Here is a 25,183-nt window from a genome sequence, read left to right as displayed (position 1 = left end):
TAGGATTTGATGTTCAGTCTTATCCTCCCCAGCCCAACAGAAGACTCAGTTTCCCCATCTTGACCCCCTTGCAAGGCAGACTCTTCCCCTCCGTGCCCCGCCCCTGTTCCACTCCCGGCCCCGCCCATCCCTGCTTCTGCCTTCACAAACTCCCAGTTCCCTACCCATCCTAGCGATGCCCGCCAACAAAGTCCCTCCCCATCAAGGACTTTCCCTCACTAGCCACACCCACGCAGGCTCCCCGTCGCTCCAGCCTTGGCCAGGTCCTCATCCTGGAGCGGCGACAGCCCCCATCACAGCCTGGCTCTAGCCGCTCTCAGCGCTGTCTCGAGAGCAGGCTTCTCCTCATCCCCAGCCTTTAGGCTCCGCTCTCCGTGCTGGCCCCGCCCCATTCCAGAGAAGGCCCCGCCCCATCCCAGAGAAGGCTCCACCCCGTCGGGGCCCAATCCCATCACAGAGAAGGCTCCGCCTCCTTCCAGAGAAGGCCCCGCCCCACCTCTCTGCTCGGCTCCGCGGCTGAGGTGGGTCCTAGCTCAGACCACGCCCCATCATCACAGGCCCCGCCCCACCCGCGCGCCGGCCCCGCCCAGCCCGACTTCCCAGACTCGGGAGGCTGCGGCGGGACGCGGGGCGTCATGGCGGCCTCGGAGCGGCGCGCCTTCGCTCACAAGATCAACAGGTAGCGAGAGCGGCCGCGGACACTGCCGTTCGGGGCAGGATGGGCGAGGGCAGGTGCTGGGGGCTGGCGAGCAGCGGCAGCGGGGGCGTGCCGGGCTCCCCGAGGACTTCCCGGAGGAGGAAGCGCATCCCGGGTCGGTGCGGGCGGGCCCCCGGAGCGCTGGGCTGCATCCCGACCCTCCTGCTGCTCTCACGTCCTTCCCTCGCCCGCCGAGAGAAATTGGCAGCCCCTCCCCCGCCCAGGGTCCCAGAACCCAGCTGTCTGGGAAGAGGAGGGAGGTGCCCGAGCTGGGGGACAGCTGGGGACAGCCCCCCAGTCTCCTGCCTCAGCCTCTCCCTGCACCGGCTGGACGCAGGCGGGGGCGAGGGGGCTGGGGACTGAACCAGCTGGTGGGCAGACGGTGGAGGGGGACAGGCGACAGATGCTGGGGCATCGCTTTCCGTGGCCACTGGTGATAGGGAGAGCGTTTGGGATAAGGCTCGCTTCTGGGGCGAGTTCATAACCATCTCTGGAATCCGATCCACTGGAAACCTGTTCTGATCACCCTTAGGTGGGAGAAGCCGCTTGTGGGTCCCACACTGATGGGAACACAAGAAAGTAGCCCCTCTCTTGGGTTTGCTATGGTGGGGCAGGAGGTGCCAGATTGATGTCAGTGATAAGGTGGGGATCTGTAAGACAGGAAGCAGGTGGGGAGGCTGGGAAGGAGGCGCTCATCAGCTATGTGGGAGGGGCTGGTGCATTTAAGCACAGACCTAAAGGATGGATGGAAAAGATCTCCAGTCCATCATCCAGGGGAGAAGCGAGTGCAAAGGCCCTGAGGCCACAGAGGGGACCGATGGGAATGATTTTAGAAGGTCTTGCAGACCAGAAGGAGGACTTTGACCCCAAGTGAAGTGTGAGCCATAGAGAGTTCTGGATAGAGGAGGGATGTGACCCGAGGCAGAGCAGTTGGACAGTGTTCTGTTCCCCTCATCGCACCATGTGTTTTCTTGCCTCTTAAGTCCCTGTGCCCTTGAGTTATTGTTTGGTTCAAGTGAGGAAAATGGGTGTTGTCCAGGAGAATAGGAGCTGCGGAGCCCGGGGTAAGATCAGAAAATGAACCTGGGGCCCTAATGCGCTTTGGGGACGTGTCCCAAGACTTCCCGAGCAGTTGGTAGGTAGATGGTTTTGCACACAGACCTGAGCCTGTGTCCACCTATCCTTTGAGTTCACCCACAAATCCCAGATGAACCCAAACATCAGGGAACTGACTGGAGTCTTGGTTATACTTGATTGTGTTTTGCTTGTTTGAGACGGGCTCTCAGTAGCCCACCGTGACCTCGGAGTCACACGTAGCCAAGACTGGCTTTAGACTCCTGGTTCTCTGGACCCAGAGCTGGGTTGACAGGTGTGCACTGCCACCCTCCATTTCTGTGGGGCTGGGGCTGGAACCCAGCGCTTTCCGCATGCCAGGCAAGTGCTCTACCAGCAGGGCGTCATCTCAGCACCTTGCTTTGTGTCTGCTTTCCTTTTGAGAAAGGTTCTCATCCTAGTCTAGCTAGCCCGGAACTGACTGTGGCCCAAGGTGGCTCCAAAGTCCCAGCAATCCTCCTACCTCAGCTTTCTGAGTGCTGGGATGACCGCATGAGGCATTGTGCATGGTTAACTTTTTAAAAATATGTATTTTTTCATAACTTACTTTGTGTGTATACCACCGTGTGTGGGGGGAGGTCAGCGGACAGCTTGCAGGAGCCTGTTCCGTCCTTTCTCTGTGCAGATGCCGGGGATCAAGCTGAGGTCATCAGGCTTGGCACAGGTCCCCTGAGCCATCTCACTACCCTCACCTTGGTTTTTGAGGCAGAGCCTCTCAGTGGGACCTGAAGCTCAGGGATTCAGCAAGGCTGGTTGACCAGCAGGCTCTGGTGTGCCTGCCTCTACCTCCAGCTCCGGGACCCCCAGCCCGTGCTTGTGTAGCCCTTTCTGACTCATCCCCCAGCTCTTCGGCTTTGTTTTGTTTTATGGGACAGGCTTTCGTTCTGTAGCCCAGGCTGGCCTTGAACTGGCAGTAAGTCTCCTGCTTCGGTCTCCCAAGTGTGGGGATTACAGGTGTGCGCCACCACACCTGCCTGCTCTCTCGGTCTCTTTTGTCAGCTTGATAATGATAAAGATTCCAGGAGTGGATGTGGCCTTTTCCTACGTCCTGGACTTCTGCTACTATGCACTGTATGTGTGTGTGTGTGTGTGTGTGTGTAGATGGGAAGTCAGCTGATGTCCCTCATATGTTCCACAGCTTGTGTGTGGAGGTCAGAGGACAGCTTGCAGGAGTCTTTTCTTCCTACCGTGTGGGCTCCTGGTATTGAACTCAGGTCATCAGGCTTGGCAGCAAGTTACCACTGAGCCATCTTGCCAGCCTCCCTCCATCTCACTGGGATCTGGAGCTCCAGCTAAACTGGTTGCCAGGGAGCCCCAGGGGTCCTCTTGTCCCTGCTCCCACAGTGCTGGGGGCTGAGCGTGGGTTCTCAGGCTTGGGCAGCAGGTACTGTACCTGGTGGCTGTCTCTGCCATTGCAGGTGGTCGGGCACTTGAGGGGTGTCTGTGCAGTGGAAGAGAGTTTTCTGGGTGCTAGCATCTTTGCTGATGCTCGTGGATTCGTCTTTAAAGACACATCAGCAGGTTTGTGTGGCTCTGTGGAGTCACTGGACGGAAATGGGAGCACAGTGCTGGAGACTTCTGGCCCTGTTTCCGGCTCGTCCTCCTCCCCAGTCCATCCCGCCAGCCTGGGATGAGCTCCACTGCTGCTACAGTGTCGCTTGTTGAGCCTGGGACCTGATTCCGGGAAACCGACTCAATTCAATTCACTATGTTGCCTCCTTATACATGCACTTCTTATTGTATGGTGTGTGTGTGCACACAGGTGTCACAGTGTGTGTGTAGATGTGGGAGCACAACCTGAGGATGGTGCTCTCTCCCTCCCCCTTTGCATAGGTACCAAGGGTCAAACTCAGGTCATCGCACTTGGTGGGGATGGCCTTTACCTGCTGAGCCATTTTGCAAATGCTATCTCTGCTCTTTAGGAACGTGTTCAATGCCAGCCTTTCCCGGGGTGGAGAGGTGACCTGAACCAGTCAGATTTGGGGGAGAAATGTAGAGGAGGCTTAGCATGATGGTGCATGTCTTTAATCCTAGCATGTGAGCCATGGAAGGAAAGAGGGTTGTAACTGCAAGCCTAGCCTGGGTTACATAGTATGATTGGAGCCAACCTGGGCTACACGAGACCCTCTCTCAAAATGTTGAGGGGCATCTTACTGGGCGGTGGTGGCGCACACCTTTAATTCCATCACTCAGGAAGCAGAGCCAGGCGGATCTCTGTGAGTTCGAGGCCAGCCTGGTCTACAGAGTGAGATCCAGGACAGCCTGGGCTACACAGAGAAACCCTGTCTTGGAAAAAAAAAATGTTGGAGGAACTAGTAATGTCAGTACAGTAAACAGCCACGCAAGCATGAGGACCTGCGTTTAATACCTAACATCCATGTAAAAGCCAGATGTGGTGGGACACCAATATCCCTGGCTCTGCACAATGCAGCATGCTGCCTCCTGGGAGCTCACTGGCCGGCAGCCTGACCTAGTGGAGAGACCCTGCCTCAGAAAGTAAGATGGATGGTACCAGAGGAGGACATAAGAAGTTGACCTCTGGCCTCTGTCTGCATACTCGTGCACAGGACAGGCCCTTCTACCCGTTCACTGCCTAGTAATGGGGCAGAAGGCCGTCGCAGGAATTTGGGACATGCATTGTTAGTAACAAAGCAGCAGCTCCCATGACTGGGCTTGCAAATCCATCACTGTTTTCCAAGGCCAAGGGCAGTGTCTGTGTGTCCTGCCCCTCCACGCACACCCCTCCCCACCCCGTCCCTTTCTCTAGCCAAAGAACAGCTTGGATGGGGACACAGCCTCCATCCCTGTCCTGGCGTCTTTTAAAAATACTAATTCCCGGAGCCCTGAGTGCCCCACTCAGAGAATTCTGCTTTGAGGTTTTGAATTTGAGTACAAAAACCTTCATTTTCACTTTGATTTCACTGGGGCTGGAGAGATGGCTCAGGGGTTGAAAGGGCCCAGGTTCGGTTCCCAGCACCCACATGTGGCTCACAGTCACCCATAACTCCAGTTCCAGGGGATCTGACACCCACCCTCTTCTGACCCCTGGTGCACACATGTACATGCAGGCAAAACACTCATACACATAAATAATAAATCTAAGTTTAATTTTGTTGCTGGGGCCAGTGAGAGGGCTCAGCAGGTAAGAGGCTTGCCAGCAAGCCCGACGGCCTGAGTTTGGTCCAGTAGTGGGAGGAGATAACAACCCCAAGAATTGCCTTTGACTTTTTTTTTTTTTTTTACTTTTATACATACACTGGCTAATTGGCTTTTTCTTGGTTTTGTTTTGCTGGGGTGCGTGGCTCAGCTGCAGCATTTCCTAGCACTCAGGAGGCCAGAGGTCATCCTCAGCACTACAAAACAAAATAAACAGATTGAACACCTAGAATCAGCACTACCTCCGGGGACTGGATTCCAGCCGCAGACCTGGTTTCTGGCCATCCTGTGTCTGAGCTGAGGGTCCTGTAGGCCTCCACGCTGGCAGCCTCATCCTGGACTTTCTGAGAACATAGACTTCCTGAATACTTAGTGAGTGCTGGTCTCCCCTGACCCCTCTGAGGTCAGGGCAGCTGTGAGCGGGTAAATTGAGGCTGGGCAGAAGTGGTGTGCCCAGAGCCTCACAGACAGGATGGAATAGGTGCCTGCTCCGAGTGGAGTGCTGGGTTGTTGTGTTTGAAGAACCCAGGAAAGATGGAGGGAGCATGTCTTCCTGAGGGGAGGTGACAGGAGAAACGGTCACTCCCTCAAGTCTGGCACAGTGGCATTCCCCTGTCTGTTTGGTGTAGGAAGGAACTGGGGCGCAGAGAGACAGACCTGCAGCTTTTATTTATCTGTTTATTTAGTCTCGCAGTGCTGGGAATGGAACCCAGGGCCTGTCACACCAGCGGGGACAGCCCTCTGCCACTGTGCTACACCCAGCCCACTGTTGTTGGTTTTAATTTGTCGACATGCATGGCACCCTGGGTAAGGGGTGCTTCTGGGGGTCAGCTCTCTCCTACCAACCGAGTGAGTCTTGGGGGACTGAGCCCAGTGGTCATGTGCTTTTACCTGCTGAGCCATTTCACAGGTCTCTTGCTTTTTTTAAAGACCTTGTTTTTATTTTTCCTTTCATACCCAAGTTCTCGCCTACAAATGAGCCCCCCGCCCACACCCCTGCACCCTCATGCCTGTGTCCCACACTCTTCCTGTCTTCCCAGGACAGTGGCTGCTGAGGTCCGGAAGCAGGTGTCCCGGGAACGCAGCGGCTCACCCCACTCCAGCCGACGCTCCAGTAGTTCCCTGGGGGTGAGTCCCTGCCCTGTGGCTGGCAGCAGTGGGGTGCACCCTGCTCTGATGCTGCTTGGAGCCTCTGTGTTCAGTGGTCAGGGAGGAGGGAGCCCTGGTCCTTCCCACCTCTGTGCAGATGCAGGGTGTGTGTTCCAAGGGTGGTCTGGGGGTGACACCGGCTTCCTGGACCACCCAGATGGGGCCCCAGGCTGGGGGCTGGAAGAGACTTCCTGCCACAGGGGAAAGGGGTGGGGCCTCAGGAATTGTCTCCGGCCATTCCTTTTACCATTAGAGTCTTTCCAGACACCAGGGTGTGATTTCCTTCCTGGAGTCCCTGGAGGGAGGGGGCAGGGCGCTGGCCCAGCTGCTGTGGAAAGTCTGAGCTCGCCGGCTCCCTTCGACCCTCAGAGGTTCCCACCACCCTCCACTACAGTCTAAAGTCAACTGTGAGGATACTCCCCGCCTCTCACCAGTGGGAGCCATGGCCACTGTAATTCAATCAGGTCCCTCTGACGGAGGTCATCGAACCCCTGGACTTTGAGGATGTGCTTCTGAGCCGACCACCTGAAGTTGAGCCCGGTCCCCTCAGAGACTTGATAGAATTTCCAGCTGATGACTTAGAACTACTGAAGCAGCCCCGAGAATGTCGGACCACAGAGTCTGGGGTCCCCGAGGACGGGTGCGTTCTGCACACACACACACACATACACACACACACACACACACACACACACACACACACACACACACACACGCCACTCCATCTTCCAGAGTCTCTGGACACCAGTGTGGCCTTGAACAAATCACTCTCCTCCTCTGAGCCTCCATTTCTGCATCTTTGATTTTTTTTTAAAAAATTGTTTTTGTTGTTTGTGTGTGTGTGTGTGTGTGTGTGTGTGTGTGTGTGTGTGTGTGTGTGTGGTAGGTAAGTGTGCATGTTCATGCATGCACCTGTGCAGAGGTCAGGGGTCAACTTGAGAAATCTTCCTCTTTCATTCTCCACCTAATATATTGAGGCAGGGTCTCTCTTGAACCCAGAGATCTCCAAGTTGGCTAGTCCTCCCAGCCAGCTTGCTCTAGGGGTCCGCTGCCTCTGCCTCTTGAGTCTGGGGATTTGGGTGGGTCGTCATGCCCACCCACTGTTGCATGGGTACTCAGATCTGAACCAGTCTTCACGCTTGTGTGGAAAGAGTCTACCTGCCCAGCATCTCTCCAGCCACATTTTCTTTTTCACTTTTTTTTTTTTTTTTTTTTTGGTTTTTCGAGACAGGGTTTCTCTGTGTAGCTTTGTGCCTTTCCTGGAACTCGCTTTGGAGACCAGGCTGGCCTCGAACTCACAGAGATCCGCCTGGCTCTGCCTCCCGAGTGCTGGGATTAAAGGCGTGCGCCACCACCGCCCGGCTCTTTTTCACTTTTTAAAATAATTTATTTTTATTTATGTACATTGGTGTTCTGCCTGCGTGTATGTCTGTGTGAGGGTCCCAGATCCCCTGGAACTGGAGTTACAGACAGTCGTGAGCTGTCATGTGGGTGCTGGGAATTGAACCTGGGTCCTCTGGAAGAGAGCCAGTGCTCGTAACCTCTGAGCTGTCTCTTCAGCCCCCTCTTTTTAACTTTCTAAAGATTCATTTTATTTTACACATGTGGGTGTTTCACCTGCATGTATGTCTGTACATCACCTGTGTGCCTGGTGCCCATGGAGGCCAAAAGAGCGCGTCAGAGCCTCTGGAACTGGGTTACAGGTGACTGTTAGTCACCATGTGGGTGCTGGGGACTGAACCTGGGTCCTCTGCAGCCAGTGCTCCTAACCCCTGAGTGTCTCTGCACCCCATTGTTTTTGTGTTTTGAGGCAGGGTCTCATATAGTCCAGCCCAGGCCCTGACCATCTGGCTTTCCTGCCTCTGTCTCCTCACTGCTGGGATCACAGGTGTGCACACATGCCTGGTCTACGCAGTGCCGAGGGTGAACCCCAGGGCCTGGTGTGCAGGAAGCCAGCTTCTGCCACAGAGCTGCATCCTCGGCCTGCTCCAGAGAATCTCACACTGTGTCTCAGCCTGGTCTGTAACTCAGAGAAATCCCCCTGCCTCAGCCTCCCGAGCACTGGTGCCCACAGTCCTTTTCTCCTAGGCCTTTGGAAATGTGCCCCTGCCTCTGTTTACCCTGGTTGTATTTTGCTGTAGAAAGTTGGACGCCCAGGTGAGGGCTGCAGTGGAGATGTACTCGGAGGACTGGGTCATCGTACGCAGAAGGTGGGTCCGACCCAGGGCAGTTCACGGGAGGGGAAGGAGGTCAAAGGGCTGCAGTCTGTGGTTGGTCCCTCTGCTCATCCACCCACTATACCTGCCAAGAGCAGCTGAACTTCTTTAGGAAAAGGGGGCCTTGGTAGTTGTCATGTGACTTCACCACGCGTATCAGTGTATCGGAAGAGTCCCCAACCACCCCCTGCTAGGTACCAGCACCTGAGTACAGCGTACAGCCCTGTCACCACGGAGACACTTCGAGAGCGACAGAAAGGCCTCACCTGCCAGGTCTTCGAGCAGGATACATCTGGGGACGAAAGGATGGGTCCTGAGGATACGGTGAGGCCACTGGCCAGGGTCACTGAGGGGTCAGACTCAGGAAAATCCCCTGTCAGCCTCGATCCCAATGAGTGAAATAAACCCCAGGGGTGAAGGTCAAGAGTCATGATTCTGCACATTTATCAAGTGCTTAGTGTATACTAAAGGTTTTCTGCCTGTACTTCCTTCATCCTGTGAATTGGGGCCACAACCATCTGAAATTGAGGCAGAACAAAGTTATTAATGCTTATATTTTGTTGGTCAGCAGTTACTGAACACCTACTGTATACCGATAATCGTTTGTTATTACTAGTATGGATACTAGTATACGTTTGTTGTTAGAGGTGGCTGCAGAGAGGTATGGATTTTGCTCAGTGCTTGTGCAGAGGCAAGGCATGGGTTCCATCCTCAGCTGGGGTAGGGGGCCGGGGGGGAGATGAAAAGTAAATAAGGAAACTAGATGCAGGAGGGGAAACTGAGGCTCATAGACAGGTCAGAGCATCAGGGTCACAGAGATGAACCAGATTTGAGGCAGAGTTGTGAGCACAGCTGACTGGGTGGTCAGAGGGCCCTAGATCAGCCAGTCCCTGGGGGAAAGAACTCTCCTCTTCCCTGCAACAGTGAGCAGATTCCCAGCCCAGGGGCGGCATTATCTTGGAGCTAATCCCTGGGGCTGGCCAGTGTGGCCAGTTTGAGTTTAGCCCAAAGGCAGATAAGCTAATAGGTGTGTTCTAATTGGCTGGAGAAGGGTCACCTGTGAGATGGGGTGGCCTCCCACATCAGTGGTAAAGAGCTCCCTATATAGAAGTATTTCCAGGGGGCTAGAGAGATGGCTCAGTGGTTAAGAACACCAACTGCTCTTCCAGAGGTCCTGAGTTCAATTCCCAGCAACCATGTGGTGGCTCACAACCATCTGCAATGAGATCTGGTGCCCGGGGACACATGCAGGCAGAACACTATATATAATAAATCTTTGTGGGGGCGGGAGTATTTCCAGAAGTTTCTGGAGAGGCCAGCCAGGCACCCAGATGACCCCACCCTGGCTCGTCCCTCAGCTTCTCTCCCATGTAGATTGGATGTCTATAGGGACAGACTCAGAGAGCAGGTGCATGCAGTTGGTGCTCAGTGCTTGCACATGTTCAACTGCAGGATGATTCCCAGCACTGCTCAGGCTCCCCAGAGGACACCCCTCGAAGCAGTGGTGCCTCTGGCATCTTCAGCCTGAGGAACCTGGCCTCAGACTCACTACTGCCAGCACTGCTGGAGCGGGCAGCCCCCGAGGATGTGGACCGGCGCAACGAAGCCCTCAGGCGGCAGCAGCGGGCCCCGGCCCTGCTCACCTTGTACCCTGCACCCGATGAGGTGGGTGCCCAGTGCCTCACTGCCCCCCACCCTCAGAGCAGAGATACTAGGTGCCTGTGTATCCAGCCAGCATTAACTGGCTGCCTACTATACCCATCTTCAGCTAATGGCTGAAGGATTCTTGTCTGACCTTCATTATTGAGCACTAAGGGCTTATCTCTACATTTATTCAACCAATACCCATTGTGTGCCTACTGTATACTTCTCTATTTAATCAATGTGCTGACCACCTGTCATATATGCCTCTGTATGTCTAGCCATTTTATTTGACATCTAGCAAATACCATTATGTTTTGTGTAACCAAACTGGGTATATAGTGAAATACTCCTTGGCTATGATGGGGTTATTGGTATAAATACCAACAAACCTTTTTGAAGTTCAAAACATATAAGTCAAAAATGCATTCAAATAGGGTGGTGGTGTACACCTTTAATCCCAGCACTTGGGAGGCAGAGGCAGGCGGATTTCTGTGTGTTTGAGGCCAGCCTGGTCTACAGAGCGAGTTCCAGGACAGCCAGGGCAGTTACACAGAGAAACCAAAAAAGAAAAAGTGCATTCAAGCTTGGCATGGTGTTCCATGCTTACAATCCCAGCACTTGGGAGATGAGGTAGAAGGATCAGACATTCAAGGTCACCCTTGGCTCCATAGAGAATTCCAGGCCCACCAGGACTGCATGAGACCATGTCTTAGAAAAAACAGAAAAATGTGTGACACAGATACCTTACTGAGTGTTGTACTTCAACCTACTTTAGATGTGTTCAGAATACCCACCTTAGCCTGGAGTTGGGCAAAACCCTGAGGTAGAAAGACCTGTTTTATACTAAAGTGTTGACTGTCTCGTGTGGTGTTGTGTGGGTATACAATCACAACCCTTGCCAAGTTGGAGTTGGAAACCTAACTGCTAAACTCAGAGACTTTGTATGTCTGTCTGCCCATCTAGCATTTACCGGGTGCTTTCTTTATACACTCTATCTATCCAAACCAAATCTGTTGACTTCCTGTATATCCCTAACGGAATGGACCAGCAAGCTGTATGGTTGATGCTGGGGATGGGGCTGGGTTAGGAGCGGAGGCATTCCAGGTTGGGAGCAGATGTGGAAAGGCCCAGAGGCAAGGCACTGAAGGTTCCATCGGGCTTGGGTGTTGGGGGCTGCAGCTGGGGTTGGGTGCAGCTAGTCTCAGGCCAGGCATTCTAGAACCTTCCTGAAGAACCCATCCCAGACACTCCCTCTCTCCACAGGATGAAGCTGTAGAACGCTGCAGCCTCCCAGAGCCACCCCGAGAGCACTTTGGACAGCGGATCCTGGTGAAATGTCTGTCACTCAAGTGAGTCAGAGGACAGCCACATGGGCTTCCCTGTGAGGACTTCGTGGACTTTTCCTTCCCCTCTCAGAAGGCATAGGTGCCTAAACACGCTGCATCTGCACCAGCACATGCTGTGTGCGCGCGCGCACACACACACACACACACACACACACACACATACACACACACACAATCACACAATCACACGCTCCCTTCCACTCCCACCTCCTCAGCCAGCCCCCTCACTAGCTCCAGCTCCCTCCCTGGGAAACTGCCATGCTTCTTCCTACTCCCTGGTCCCCCAAGCTGTGCCCAGAGCTCCTCTGAGTCTCAAGACCTCTCCTCCAAGCATCTGTCATCACAGGTCTGTGCGATCCACTCTGGTATACCAGGTATTACTCCTGTGTATAACAGGCACTCAGTGAGTGTTTGTTGAGTGACTACATGAGCCAACAGCTTGACTCCTAACTTTTCAGCTCGTGGCTGAGGACCAGAATGGAGCTTCTGTTTCCTGCTCTGATCTAGACAGAAATGGGGTCCGGGAGGGGCAGGACCAGGCTCTGAGTGCACTTCCTGTTCAGTTCCATTCCCACGCTCTTGTGGCTGCTCCTGGGGGCTGATACTGATGGGCCTTGAACGGTGGCTGGGAGCCAGGCTCCGCCTCTCCACCCTGTGTCTCAGCAGGAGGGTGGGCAGGCCAGAGCCAGACCCTTGTTTTTACGAGTATCATGATCTCAAGTAGGATACCTGTGCTGTTCTGGGCCTCAGTTTTCCCATCCACACTCACTTCACAGGGGAGGGGGAGGGTCTGATGAGTTCATATAGAAACAGAGCTGCCTAAAATAGCAGGAAGTCTCATGTCCCCATAAGAGCCCACCGAGGGGCTGGGGGGTAGCTCAGCCGGTAGATTGCTGGCCTGGCATGCATGAAGCCCTGGGTTCTGTCCACAGCACTGCAAGACAGGGTGTGATGGTGCACGCCTGCAATCCAGCACTTGAGAGACAGAGGCAGGGGAGTTGGGAATTTGGGGTCCTTCTTGGATACATAGGGAGTTGAAGCCAGCCTGGGCCAAGTCAGACACTGTCCCAAAAGGGGGTGGGGGAGGGGAGGGCACAGAGTATGTGGTGACAGCTGTCCCAGAGCGAGTGGTCCCTGTTTACCCGCAGGTTTGAGATTGAAATTGAGCCCATCTTCGGCACCTTGGCCCTGTATGATGTGCGGGAGAAAAAGAAGGTGGGTGCCCTCATCCTTCCTCCCCTTCCTCCTCCTCAGGTGTCTCCCCTGCCCTCCCTCCTCTTCCTCCTCCCTTCTCTTCCTCCTGGGGGGGAGGGCTGTGGAGCAGTGTCCCCCAGCTAGCTGCCTCTCATATCCCCAGATTTCAGAAAACTTCTACTTTGACCTCAACTCGGACTCCGTGAAGGGGCTGCTCCGGGCCCATGGCGCCCACCCGGCCATCTCCACCTTGGCACGCTCTGCTGTCTTCTCCGTGACCTACCCCTCCCCTGACATCTTCCTGGTTGTCAAGGTGCCCGCTGGAGCCCTGCAAGGGGGTGGTTTACCGTGATCAGAGCCAAAGGTGCAGTAGACCATGATTCCAGCACTTGGAGGCTGAGGCAGGGGGATTGTGAGTTTGAGCCGGATTAGACTGCTTATAGAAACTTTGTCTCAAAAACAAACAGAACAGTTTCGTCTCCCTCTATGGATGGGGCAGGAAAGGTGAGCTAATGAATTCTGGGGTTTCTTTCAGTCATGGTTAGGTCAGTTAGGTTACAGCAGTGAAACAATTTACCAGCTCTTCAAGATGGGGGTTGAAATGGGGAAACTGAGGCACAGAGCATGTCAGGACCTTGCGTAGGGTCCCACAACTCTTGGCGGTGTCCAGGGCTGCAGTTCCTGCCCTGTCATTAAGAGTCACGGCTTCAGTGTGGACTGATAAAAATGTAACGTGTGTGGTGGTGTATGCCCGTAAGCCCAGCTGCCAGGGAGGCTGAGGCAGGCTCCCACTGCTGCGGCAAACACCATGGCCAACGACAACTTGGGGAGAAAAGGGTTATTTCGGATTATACCTTTCGGGTCGCACTCCGTCATAAAGAGAAGTCAGGGCAGAAACTCACGGAGGAACCTGGAATGCAGAGCTGAAGCAGAGGCCGTGGAGGAGTGCTGCTTGCTCACGGACTGCTTTCTTATACAACCTGGGGCCACCTGCCCAGGGTGACACCACCCACAGTGATGCCTCCCACATCAGTCCTTAATCAGGAAAATGCCTCACAGACTGGCTTACAGGCCAGTCGAGGGGAGGCGCTTTCTCCACTGAAGTTCCCTCTTTCCAGAGAACCCTGGCAGGTGTCAAACTGACCAAAAGCCAACCAGAACACAGGCGGATTGCAAATCTGAGTCCTGCCTGTGAGACTCAATTTCAAAATATAAATGGAAAAGGGCATGGCTCAGCAGTAGAGTGCTTTCCTAGAATCCTCCAGTGAGGACCTGGAGGCGTGGCTCAGTGGTAAAGTGCTTACCCGGTGTTTGGGAGACCCTGGTTTCCATCATCCCCACTGTAAGAAAGATAAAGAGGCGCTAGTGGTGCACTCCTTTAATCCCAGCACTAGGGAGGCAGAGGCAGGCGGATCTCCGTGAGTTAGAGGCCAGCCTGGTCTACAGAGTGAGTTCCAGGACAGCCAGGGCTACACACTGTGAACCTGTCTCAAAACAATAGAGAGAAGGGCGGGGGGGGGGGGGGGGCGGTTTGCTGGGATGCTGGAGAGATGCCTTAGCAATGGAGAGGACCCACTGTTCATGCTGAAGACCTTTGTTTCAATTCCCAGCACTCATGCTGGGGGGATCCAGTGCCCTCTTCTGGCCACCATGGGCACTGCATTTACATTCAGACATGCATAATTAGAAATAAAATCTGTTAAGAAAGTGAAAAAGAGCCAGGCGTGTGGCGCACGCCTTTAATACCAGCACTGGGAGGGCAAAGGCAGGTGAATCTCTGTGAGTTCGAAACCTATCTAGAGAATTCTGGGGCAGCCAGAGCTGCACAGTGAGATCTCGAAAAACAAACAAAATGAGAAGGGGGTGTGTGTAGAGAAAACATCAACAGCTTAAGCTGGGGTGGGGTGAAGGGCTTAAGACAGTTGAAAATGGAGCTGCTGGCAGACGGAGTGCTAGAAGTCAGTCCTGAGGACAGTGGCGCCATGGCAGCGGTCCGTGTGGGCTACCCTAGGATAGGTAGTGATAGACGCTTGCTGGGATGCCCGAGTCCCCGTGGGTCCAGGAGGGTCCAGAAGATGGGAAGGGTGCTAAGGAGTCCCTCGCTGGGCCCTTTCGCCCTGCAGCTGGAAAAGGTGCTTCAGCAGGGGGACATCAGCGAGTGCTGCGAGCCTTACATGGTGATGAAGGAGGCGGACACAGTGAAGGTAGGTGTGAGTGAGCCGGACAGGGTGGGAGGGCAGGGCCTGCGGGGGCGGCCCAGGGGAAGGACCCTGAACTGGGGGGCGGGGGCGTGTCCCCACAGAACAAAGAGAAGCTGGAGAGGCTGCGCCTGGCCGCCGAGCAGTTCTGCACCAGGCTGGGGCCGCTACCGCATGCCCTTCGCCTGGACGGCTGTGCACTTGGCCAACATCGTGAGCAGCGTCGGGCCACAGGACCGGGATTCCGACTCCGAGGGCGGTGAGGACGCGCTGCTTGCTGGCTCTCAGCGTCGTTACACCCGTCTCCCTTCCTCTGCCACCTTCACCCTCTGTCTAATTCCTGTCGTCCTCTGCCACCATGCCGTCTCTCCTAGAGCGCAGACCGACTTGGGCAGAAACGCCGCCGTCGGGGGCCCCAGGACCGAGGCTGTAGTGGGGATGATGCCTGCAGCTTCTCCAGCTTCCGCCCGGCCACGTTAACTGTCACCAACTTCTTTAAACAGGTGACCTTGATATAGGACACGGAGCCTGGGAGGAAGGGAACACAGGGATTCTTCCCCTGGGGCCCCGTCCATCTTGGGGACTTTCAGCCCTTGCCTTGTAACTGGCAGGAGGCAGAAACGGCTCAGTGATGAGGACCTTTTTCAAGTTTCTGGCGGACATGCGGCGACCGTCGTCTCTGCTGAGGCGGTTGAGACCTGTGACTGGTGCGTGACACACCCAAAAAGGAGAGCTGCTGCCCACATAGTCATTCAGCAGACCATCGTGGGGTACTGGGGACTCAATCCCGCCCGGATAGGCACTGGAAGGAACAGGGCAGTTGTGGGGTTTTGCTCCTAATTGGGTGCAGCCCCCAGAGGGCACCAGGGGACAGGCAGAGCCCCAGCAGAAGTGCCCCAGTGTAGGAGGCTGAGGCGGGTAAAAAACCAAGTTCCTTCTCCCCAGCTCAGCTCAAGATCGACATCTCCCCGGCACCCCGAGAACCTGCACTTCTGCCTGTCCCCCGAGTTACTGCATGTCAAGCCCTACCCAGACCCCAGGGGGCGGCCCACCAAGGAGGTCCTGGAGTTCCCTGCCCGCGAGGTCTACGCCCCCCATACCAGCTACAGGTACAGCTTCTGCGGCTGGTGGGGCCCCCATTCTGTGTGGGTGTGTGGGTGGGGTGTTGTGTGGGTGCTCCAGCGTATACGAGTGAGTGTCTGCATGTGTATGGAGGCCAGAGAACAGTCTTGGGTGCTGTTCTTCAGGAGTTATCCACCTGGTTTGAAGAACCTTCTTTTTATCGTATTTATTCATTTATTTGTGTGTGGTGGGGGCCAAGCGTGGAGGTCAAGGACAACCCGCAGAGTCAGTTCTTTTCCACCGTGTGGAGTCTGAGACTGGAACTCCACCTTTACCCTCTGAGCCACCTCAGAATCCCCACCTTTTTTCTTTAACATTCATTATTACTATTATTATTTGTTGAGACGGGGTCTCACTGTGTAGCCCTGGCTGGCCTGGAACTCACAGAGATTGTCTTCTTCTACTTCCCAAGTCCTGGGGTTAAAAGTGTACACTACCGTGTGTGTGTGTGTGTGTGTGTGTGTGTGTGTGTGTGTGTGTGTGTGTCTGCTGTCTGTCTTGTCTGTCTGTGGGAACACTCACCTGTGTGTGGGTACAGGCACCTGTGTGTGGGTACAGGCATCTGTGTGTGGGTACAGGCATCTGTGTGTGGGTACAGGCACCTGTGTGGGAACACTCACCTGTATGTGGGTACAGGCACCTGTGTGTGGGTGGGTACAGGCACCTGTGTGGGAACACTCACCTGTGTGTGGGAACGCTCACCTGTGTGTGGGTACAGGCACCTGTGTGTGGGAACGCTTACCTGTGTGTGGGTACAGGCACCTGTGTGTGGGTACAGGCACTTGCATGTAGGTACGCCTACCTACATGTGGGAATGTGTGCCTGTGTGAGGTGCTGAGGAGACTAGAGACTTTGGGTCCCCAGGAGTTGGAGTTGCAGGTGACTGTGAGCCACCTGACCTGAGGGATGGAATCGAATGTGGGTGGGTCCTCTGCAGGAACAATGTGTGCTCTAAACCAGAGCCTTTCTCCAGTTCCCAACCTTTTTGTCCTCAGACAGGGTCTCTCATGGCCTGGAACTTGCCAGATAGGATAGACTGGCTAGAGATCCACCTGTCTGCCTCCCCGTGAACTCCTGATCCCCCTGCCTCTGCCTTCCCAGTGCTGAGATGACCGTGTGCACCGCGGTATTGTGGTTCTGTAGTTGGGACCCAGGGTACTGTGCGTGCTGGGCAAGTGCTGTGTCAACTAAGCCCCAGCCCAGCCCCAGACCCCATTCTTGCAGACGCAGGCGCAGGCACAGACGTAGATAACCTCTGTTCTGTTTATTGTGGTGTGTGGGGGCATGAAGGGACTCGTGTACGTTCTCCAGCCCTCTTCTGCAGGCCTCTGTCTTCTGCCTTGCTTCCCGTCTGCTTGCTCCTGTCTCCACTCTCCGTCAGGAAGCGGAGTGCACTGGCCAAGCCCGGCCGGCGGGCAGCCAGCTCTGTCTGCCCTGCTCAGGGGCCTTGTGGATCACGTTCAATGTTCCTAGCGGCATGACTGGTTCTCAATGGCATCCAGGCAGGCTCAGGCCGGGAGGGCTGCCGTGTGGAGCCTAGGGAGAGAGACAGCTCAGTCCAGGCCAGTGTGGGGTGGGGACACCCTCGGTGGACCTAGGCACCGCCCCCTGCCCCCCCAAGTGTGGGTCCTCCACCAGACGCACCTCTCCTGGATCTGTCGCAGCCACTGCTGTTGCTCGGCCATCTCCCTCTGCTGTCGCTGAATGTGGCCCGTGAGAGCCCATAAAACGTGGCTCTGTCTGTCAGCTCGGGCCTGTGGGGTTAGCATAGAAACCTCAGCTGAGGGTCTGGGCCACCTCCCATCTCCTGACCACTGCCAGGTCTCTCTGTTACGATCCATATGACCCAGCAAGTGCCTCAGACCCTTTGGCCTCAGTTTCCCCATTTGTAAATGTGTCTAAGATAGGACTTGCTTTGTATAGTTTGTAAATGGGCGTCAAATAGTACTGATTGGGCTCTCAGTACATGGCCTCAGATAGCACAGTAACGAGCATTTATTGAGCACCTGTTGTTCCCATGGCCCCTGCACTTTGAGGCTCTAGCTTTGCTCTGAAGTGACCGTTCCTGCTCTTATTTTAAAATGTATTTTCTCTAGTGCCATAGCACCAATGTGGAAGTCAAAGGACACCTTTTGGGAGTGGGTCCTCTCCTTCTACCGCGTGGATCCTGGGCATGGAGCTCGGGTCACCGGGCTTGGCAGCGAGGCCTTTACCTGCAGAACTGCCTTTGCCAATCCCATTGTTCATTCATTCATTCATTTTGAGACAGAGTCTCATGTGGCACAAGCTTAGCTCAGATGTCTGTCTAGAGACCACCTTGGACTCCTGGCCAGCCCTTTATTCCCAAGTGCTGGGGTTGCAGGTGTGTGCACAGCACCCATTATCCGTCTTTTGTTCTTTTGGACACAGGCTGTCACATGGAGCCCAGGCTGGCCTCTGACTAGGTACACACGACTGGCTGGAAGCTTTGCCCCTCCCCCCTGCCCCTGCCCCAGGGTTCTGGGGTCACAGGCAACACCACCATGCCTGGCTCTTTATCTCACTTGCAAATGGGAAAATGGAGGCCCAGAAGGTCACTGAGGGTAGAACCCCACATACAGTTGGGGGTGCCCTCTGGCTCAGGTTCAGAGGTGGCTTCTGGCTGGGAAGCAGGGCTGTACCCCTCTCAGACCTAGGAGCCCCTTACCTTTAAGGTCTCAAATTCTTGGTGGGCCTGGCCCAGCCAGGCACCTCTCAGCTGGACTTGGAGTCTCCGTACAGTGTCCCGTAGAGCTTGCTGGGCCCGGGCCACTTCTCCCAGCGACAGGGCCGTGGCCTCTGCTTGAAGGTGTAAGACATCCTCTTCTACCTGCTCAACAGATGGCGTGGCGTCAGTGAGGTCACTGGTTCGGCTGCGTTCACCTAGCACTTTATCCCTTTTCCTCTATTATGAGCTAACCAGGGCAGTGGGACATCCTTGACTTAACTTTTCCTCAGACTCTTATCCATCCAACAACACCCCAGCTGCAGTGCCCACCTGAATCTCCGACAAGCTGGTGCGTAGCTCCTGTGTTGCATCCCGGCCATGACTGACCTCTGTTCCCAGGAGTCCCAGTGCTCGGTCAAAGAGGCCCAGGCTGCGTCCAGCTTCTGTCAGACGTGCCTCTGTGGCTCTGTACACACCGTTGAGGGCCTGGCCTAGCTGTAAAGCCCCATGAAAGAGCAGGGTCAGCTCTTCATGTTGAGCTGGCTCTGGGCCCCCCAGAGGAGCTACTGGAGCAGACTGCACTGCTGTTGTTAAGGCCCACAGGAGGCAGAGAGCGAGCACAGCCATGGCTGACAGTCTGGGGGGGTGTGGTTCCTGTGCCGCTGTGGGCCACCTTTTATTTCCACAGGCTGCCATTAACCCCCTTCTGCCTGGTCAATGGTTAGCCATGGTTGCACAAGGGCCTGGCAGGGGCGCAGCCATTGCATCAGGCCGATGGCTAAGCAGGCCACGCCGATATCACGCTGGCTAGAACTCAGGGCCAGCTGTGGCGGGGGTGGAGTGGGGGTGGAGGTGGGGCAGTGGGGAGCTCAGGCCCTAGATCTCAGCACCAGGGGCTGTATGACTGCAGGCAGCACGCCTCGACCCTCAGTTTCCCATCTAAGCCCAGGCCTGGCCTCCATGAGCCATGGTTCTCTACACACTGACGCCGCGGGGCCAGTGTGTCACCCAGAGGGGCCGCTGGAGCAGGCTGGAGTCTCCCGACTGTCAGCCATTTACATGAACTCCCGGGCACTGTGTGTCACCCGCTTTCCTTGTCTCCTACCTGCAAGGGGTCACTGTGGGCGCGGCTGACAGCTGGGGGGGCCAGAGTGACATGCCAGCCCCCTCCCAGGTTATGAACCTGACTCCTGGCCCAGTCTGTGCTCGGTGCTAATTTTGATTTAACTTCCTAGAAGACTCAGGACAAGTACTGCACCTCGTTTTCCACCTAGGGGTCCCACGTGTGGTAATACCGTTTGTTGAGCACCCGCTATGTGCACCCGGAAAGAACAGTCATTGATTGCAAATGCAAAGTTAGTAAGTAAATCAGGTGTGGAGGCTGAGGCACGAGGAACTTGGGTTCAAGGCCAGCCTGGACTACAGAACTAGACCCTCTCTTCTCTCAAGAAAACAAGGGCTGAGGTAAAGCTCAGAGGAGGAAGGCTTGCTGGGCATGTGCCTGGCTCTGTCCCATTCCCCAGCAGCACAGAAAATGGCCGTGGAGTTAGTCATGCTGGGTGTTTGGAGTGGAGCGTGGCACCCACAGGGTGCCACAGAGGTGTGCTGTGCCGGCTGTCACGGAGGTTATTGGTTGTTGGTATTGTGTCACAAAGGCCAAGCGGCAGGCCAGATGCCCCCATTATACAGATAGAGCAACCGAGGCCTACAGGGTGGGGGGCTGAGCAGTGACAGCGGGGGAGAGGGGGCAGGACCAGGACTCCAGCACCAGGTTCTGTGTCCACCTGAGAGACAGACCCTATGTAACTCCAGTGGGCCAGCAAGGTGGTGGTGAGGTGGGGAGGCAGGCATGCCTCTTGGCTATCTGGACCACCTTTGTAAACAGTTGGTTTTCTTGTTTTAATTATATGTGTCTGGGGGCAGGGTGTGAGGCATCAGGTTCCCCTGGAGCTGCCTGGTGTGGGTGCTGGGCATTGAGTTTGGATCCTCAAAGAGCAGTGGGTGCTCTTAACTGCTGAGCCACCCCTCCGCACCCAGGCTACCTGTTTAGACCTCAGCCCTCGGGAGCTGGAGCTGGGGCTCAGCTGGAAGTGTGTTTGCCTAGTTTTCACAAAGCCCTGCCGTCTGTCCCCAGTACTCGATACACCAGGAGTAGTGGCACATGCCTGTCATCCCAGCACTTTGGAGGTGGAGACACAGGACGTCGAGAATTTAAAAATCATACTGAGCTAACTGGCAAACTGAAATCTGCCCTGGGCTACATGAGACCCTGTCTCGAATGCTTGTTGTTTGTGGGTTTTTTTCTGAGACAAGAGCTCTCTATGTAGCTTTGACTGGCCTAGAACTCCCTATGTAGACCAGGACGACCTTGAATTCGAATTAAAAAAAAAAAAACCAACCTGGCTCTCAGTGCCCATCTGTGCCTGGCCTTGTACCTCCCTGAATCCAGATGTGTGCGTCAAGAGGTTTTAACTGCTGGGGCAGTGGTGTCCGCCTTTTATCCCGCCTTTTATCAGGAGGCAGAGGCAGGCGGATCTCTGTGAGTTCAGAGCCAGCCTGGTCTACAGAGTGAGTTCCAGGACAGCCAGGGCTGTTACACAGAGAAACCCTGTCTCGGAAAAACCAAACAATGACAACAGGAGAAGAGGTTTCATCTGTCCGTGACCCTCGGTGATGCCTGGGACCACAGCCCACCCTGTCCTCAGTGCACCTGTTTCATGACCCTCTCTCCCATGACTGCGTCCCCAGCCCTCTAGAGAGTCCCCCACCCAGTCCCCCACCCTTCCAATTCCTCCTTTTTCAGGAACCTGCTCTTCGTGTACCCACACAGCCTCAATTTCAGCAGTCGCCAGGGCTCTGTGCGCAACCTGGCCGTGCGGATCCAGTACATGGCTGGCGAGGACCAGAGCCAGGCCTTGCCGGTCAGTGCAGTGACCCTGCTCTGGAGGGAAGGGGATGGGGCAGGCAGAGGTTGTCCCCAGCGAGTCCCTCATGTTCCGCCTCCCACAGGTCATCTTTGGGAAATCTAGCTGTAGTGAGTTCGCCCGAGAGGCCTTCACACCAGTGGTCTATCATAACAAGTATGCAGGGTTGGGTATTGCACATGGCTGACCCTGGGGATCTCCGAGGGGGTCAGGGAGGCCGAGTGTAGGGAGAGTATGCACGGAGCAGGAAGAGCAGAGGCTTAAGTTTCGGCATGCAGATGAGGTAAGTTGAGGTAGGGAGTCATCCTGTGAGGCTCCCACCCCCTGGCTGGCCCCCAGCCCCTGGCCCTGTCTCCCCAGGTCTCCTGAATTCTATGAGGAATTCAAGCTGCGGCTTCCGGCCTGCGTGACCGAGAACCATCACCTGTTTTTCACCTTCTATCACGTCAGCTGCCAGCCCCGGCCGGGAACGGCCCTGGAGACGCCCGTGGGCTTCACCGTGAGCCACTGTTACCCCACAGCTTCCTCCCGACCCCTCCCCCGAGGTCTCCGGCCGCACCTGACCCTCACCGTTCCCCTTCTCCCCAGTGGATCCCTCTGCTACAGCACGGCCGCCTGAGGACCGGCCCCTTCTGCCTGCCTGTGTCGGTGGACCAGCCTCCACCCAGCTATTCCGTCCTGACCCCGGATGTACGTGCCTGCGCCCCCAGCACCGATGCCTTCGTTGCCCTGTCCTCACAGCCTCCTCCCGCCTCCCTTCAGTGCCCTGGAGAGCCCTTGGCTTCCGTGGGCACCTGGGGTCCCCTGTGCCTCCTGCCACCCCAACAGAATGTCTCTGTGGGCGGTTGCATCCCATGTGTCTCTTTCCATACCCCCGCAGGCCTCTCCTCTCTCGCTGTCCCCCAGCCTCTCTGTTCCTTTGACAGTCTTCCCTTTGTGATTAAAAAAAAAAATAATTCTTTTATTTGTTATTTTGGGGGTGTGGCTCGTGTGCCATGTGTGTGAAAGTCAGAGAATAGGTTTTCGGAGTCTGTTCTCTGCCATGCAGGTCCCAGGGCTTAGATGCAAGTTACTAGACATATTATTTATTTGTTTATTTATTTATTTATTTATTTATTTATTTATTTATTTATTTATTTATCTATTTATTTATTAGACAAGGTCACACACAGCCCAGGCAAGCCTGGAATTCTGTGTCGTCCAGGCTGACCTTGAACTCCTGACCCTTGCCTCTGTCTCCCAAGTGTTGGGATGACAGGCGTGTACCCCCTCCATCGACCTCATTATATTGCTGCCACCATCCCGTTCCCCTTCTACTAGCTAATGAACAAGTCTGACGGTTTCAAGTCCCCCCTTAAATGCTATTCCTAGGCCATTGCTTTTTCTAGCTAGTTTTCACTCTGAACATACCCCTCAGTTTCTGTGGGTTTCCAGCCTGCCCTTAGGGCTCCCTTAGGGACAGGGTACCCTGCCACTCCCTCAGGCTGGGCTACTTTCTGGCCATGGTGTCGCAATGGCGAAGGCTACGGCCTGGTCTGGTGGCCTGATGCATGGGGGAGGGTCAGCCTGTGCCCACCCCGCCCCTCCCTCCCTCCCACAGGTGGCGCTGCCGGGCATGCGCTGGGTGGACGGTCACAAGGGTGTGTTCAGTGTGGAGCTCACAGCTGTGTCGTCCGTGCACCCGCAGGTACGGGGTGGGATAAGAACTCAGGCTCCCAGGCCTGTCCCCCTCCTGCCTACCCCGGGATTGAGCAAGACGCGCTTGCAACTGCCTGGTAAAGGTCTGGCCTCCAGCCACTGGACGTAACTTCAGTCCATCTGATCTAGATTGCTGACTCAGGTGGGGGGTGGGCACCCCCTGCCCCCACCCCCGCTCTCTGCTCACTCCATGCCCTTCCCTCTCCTTAGGACCCCTACTTGGATAAGTTCTTCACCCTGGTACATGTTCTAGAAGAAGGGACCTTCCCATTCCGGCTCAAGGAGACGGTGCTGAGTGAGGCCACCGTGGAGCAGGAGCTGCGAGGCAGCCTGGCAGCCCTGCGCCTCGCCAGCCCAGAGCCCCTTGTGGCCTTTTCCCACCATGTTCTAGACAAGCTTGTCCGCCTGGTTGTGCGGCCCCCGGTCATTGGTGGCCAGATAGGTGAGCCACGGTGGTTTTAGGCCTGTTTCCCCAACCCTGAGTTTCTTCCTCAGTTCATTTGTTTCTCTGGACTCCCAGAGCACCTCCCCCCAGTGCTGGGCCTTTAAGATCCCCATGAGCTCTAGCACCCTAGCTACCCTCCCTCCTCTGGAAGGTGAGTGGGGACCTGGGAGGCTTTGGGCCGTGGAACTTGACCTTTGCTCTGTCCGACAGTGAACCTGGGTCGAGGGGCCTTTGAAGCTATGGCTCATGTAGCCAGCCTTGTGCACCGGAGCCTGGAGACTGTCCAAGATTCCCGTGGTCACTGCCCGCTGCTGGCTGCCTATGTGCACTACGCCTTCCGCCTCCCTGGCGGTGACCTCGGCCTGCCAGGTGAGTGTTAGCGGGGAATGCGGGGCCACAGGAAACAGTGGTGAGCACAGCACACTAAGCAGAGGAGAATAACCCTACGTCAAGGCCCCGGGGCCTCCCGGCCTCGCTTGGGTGACTTACAGGTAGACACCATCTCACCCACTCTGCTCTGGCCCCAGGGCATGTTTCTACACACTTGACCAGCAACTGATTCAGCCCATCAGCAAGATGCTGAGAGCAGGGGCTTAAGACGGGCTGCCTGGTGTTGAGCGACCATTCTACTGCCTAGACGCCCTGTGACCCTGGCCTCACCTCTCCGAGCCTGTTTTCCCATTTTTATCATTTATTTATTTATTTATTTTGGGGGCAATTTCTCTGTGTAGCTTGGGCTGTCCTGGATCTCGCTCTGTAGCCCAGGCTGGCCTCGAACTCACAGAGATCTGCCTGGCTCTGCCTCCCGAGTGCTGGGATTAAAGCCGTGTGCCGCCACCGCCCGGCTGTTTTCTCCTTTTTAAATGGGGGTAGTAGTAGTGCTCACCTCATGAGGACACCGATAGTCACAGATGGCATTGATCTTGGAAAGTCTTCCCACAGTGAGCTTTCACTGAGATTGGCTTTGGCGGGGTCTGAGAAGGTAGCTCAGTGGCATGCATGAGGCACTGGGTTTGAACCCCAGCACCAGAAAGAATGGCGGTGAGGGCCGGGAGGCGGTGGCACACGCCTTTAACCCCAGCACTCGGGAGGCAGAGCCAGGCGGATCTCTGTGAGTTCGAGGCCAGCCTGGGCTACATGGTGAGTTCGAGGACAGGCTCCAAAGCTACAGAGAAACCCTGTCTCGGGGGTGGGGGGGTGTGGGGGGAGTGAGGGGGCGTAGAGGGAGGGACAGAAAGGGAGAAGGAGAAGGAAAGAAGGAGAGGAAGGGAGAGAGGGACTTGGGCTGGGGGGAAGCTCCTGGTAGCTCAAGCGTTTAGCCTGCACAAGACCTTGGGTTCCATCCCCAGCACTGAAAGAGATGTTAGCTTTGTCTCATTTGTGCCTAATGAACAGCAGCTATGAACACACCGGCCCAGGCTCTGTGCCCAGTGTGCTCTGTCTGCCCCAAGTCGCTGTGAAGCAGTAGCCATGTTCAGCTCCATTTTACAGTGAGAACGTGGGAACTCAGAGAAGGAAAGCGATTTCACCCAGGGCTGCTGCTTGGGAAGGGCCTGGGTCATCCTGGCAGGGGCTGAGCTGACGGTTCCCTCTCT

At 55.6% G+C, this 25,183-nt stretch overlaps 2 protein-coding genes across 2 annotated transcripts in view; one reads left to right on the top strand and one right to left on the bottom strand.

Annotated features, from left to right (window-relative positions):
* The first annotated feature begins 591 nt into the window (after positions 1-591).
* Positions 592-25,183, top strand: part of Dock6 (dedicator of cytokinesis 6) — a 59,481-nt gene continuing 34,889 nt past the window's right edge. The window contains 25 exon segments of the mRNA XM_052754336.1: positions 592-679; positions 6,007-6,094; positions 6,580-6,755; positions 8,257-8,325; positions 8,526-8,655; positions 9,784-9,996; positions 11,239-11,324; positions 12,470-12,536; positions 12,679-12,828; positions 14,639-14,719; positions 14,818-14,874; positions 14,876-14,972; positions 15,088-15,110; positions 15,112-15,216; positions 15,332-15,355; positions 15,357-15,420; positions 15,659-15,687; positions 15,689-15,822; positions 21,325-21,442; positions 21,531-21,601; positions 21,806-21,944; positions 22,034-22,135; positions 23,046-23,132; positions 23,354-23,585; positions 23,799-23,957. Of these exon segments, the coding sequence (XP_052610296.1) occupies positions 636-679; positions 6,007-6,094; positions 6,580-6,755; positions 8,257-8,325; positions 8,526-8,655; positions 9,784-9,996; positions 11,239-11,324; positions 12,470-12,536; positions 12,679-12,828; positions 14,639-14,719; positions 14,818-14,874; positions 14,876-14,972; positions 15,088-15,110; positions 15,112-15,216; positions 15,332-15,355; positions 15,357-15,420; positions 15,659-15,687; positions 15,689-15,822; positions 21,325-21,442; positions 21,531-21,601; positions 21,806-21,944; positions 22,034-22,135; positions 23,046-23,132; positions 23,354-23,585; positions 23,799-23,957 (2,545 nt within the window). The 5' untranslated portion in view covers positions 592-635.
* Positions 15,838-19,262, bottom strand: Angptl8 (angiopoietin like 8). Its single transcript, XM_052754345.1, has 3 exons — positions 18,852-19,262; positions 18,522-18,683; positions 15,838-17,589 (listed from the first exon to the last, which is right to left on the bottom strand). The coding sequence occupies exons 1-3, from the start codon at positions 19,215-19,217 to the stop codon at positions 17,389-17,391; spliced, it is 729 nt and encodes a 242-aa protein (XP_052610305.1). The 5' UTR covers positions 19,218-19,262; the 3' UTR covers positions 15,838-17,388.

Source organism: Peromyscus californicus, unplaced genomic scaffold, assembly GCF_007827085.1.
Source record: "Peromyscus californicus insignis strain IS unplaced genomic scaffold, ASM782708v3 Scaffold_11__1_contigs__length_118956290, whole genome shotgun sequence".
NCBI lineage: Eukaryota > Metazoa > Chordata > Mammalia > Rodentia > Cricetidae > Peromyscus > Peromyscus californicus.
Note: the sequence above shows the minus strand (reverse complement) of the source record. Positions and strands in the feature narration are given on the sequence as shown.

Excerpts from the sequence above, each read along its gene's own strand:
- Angptl8 (XM_052754345.1), bottom strand. The coding sequence starts at position 19,217 with ATGGCAGCCTGTGGAAATAAAAGGTGGCCCACAGCGGCACAGGAACCA. Across the intron at positions 18,684-18,851 it reads CCAGCTTGTCGGAGATTCAG|GTAGAAGAGGATGTCTTACA; the intron begins GTGGGCACTGCA and ends TCTGTTGAGCAG. Across the intron at positions 17,590-18,521 it reads AAGAATTTGAGACCTTAAAG|GCCCGAGCTGACAGACAGAG; the intron begins GTAAGGGGCTCC and ends CTAACCCCACAG.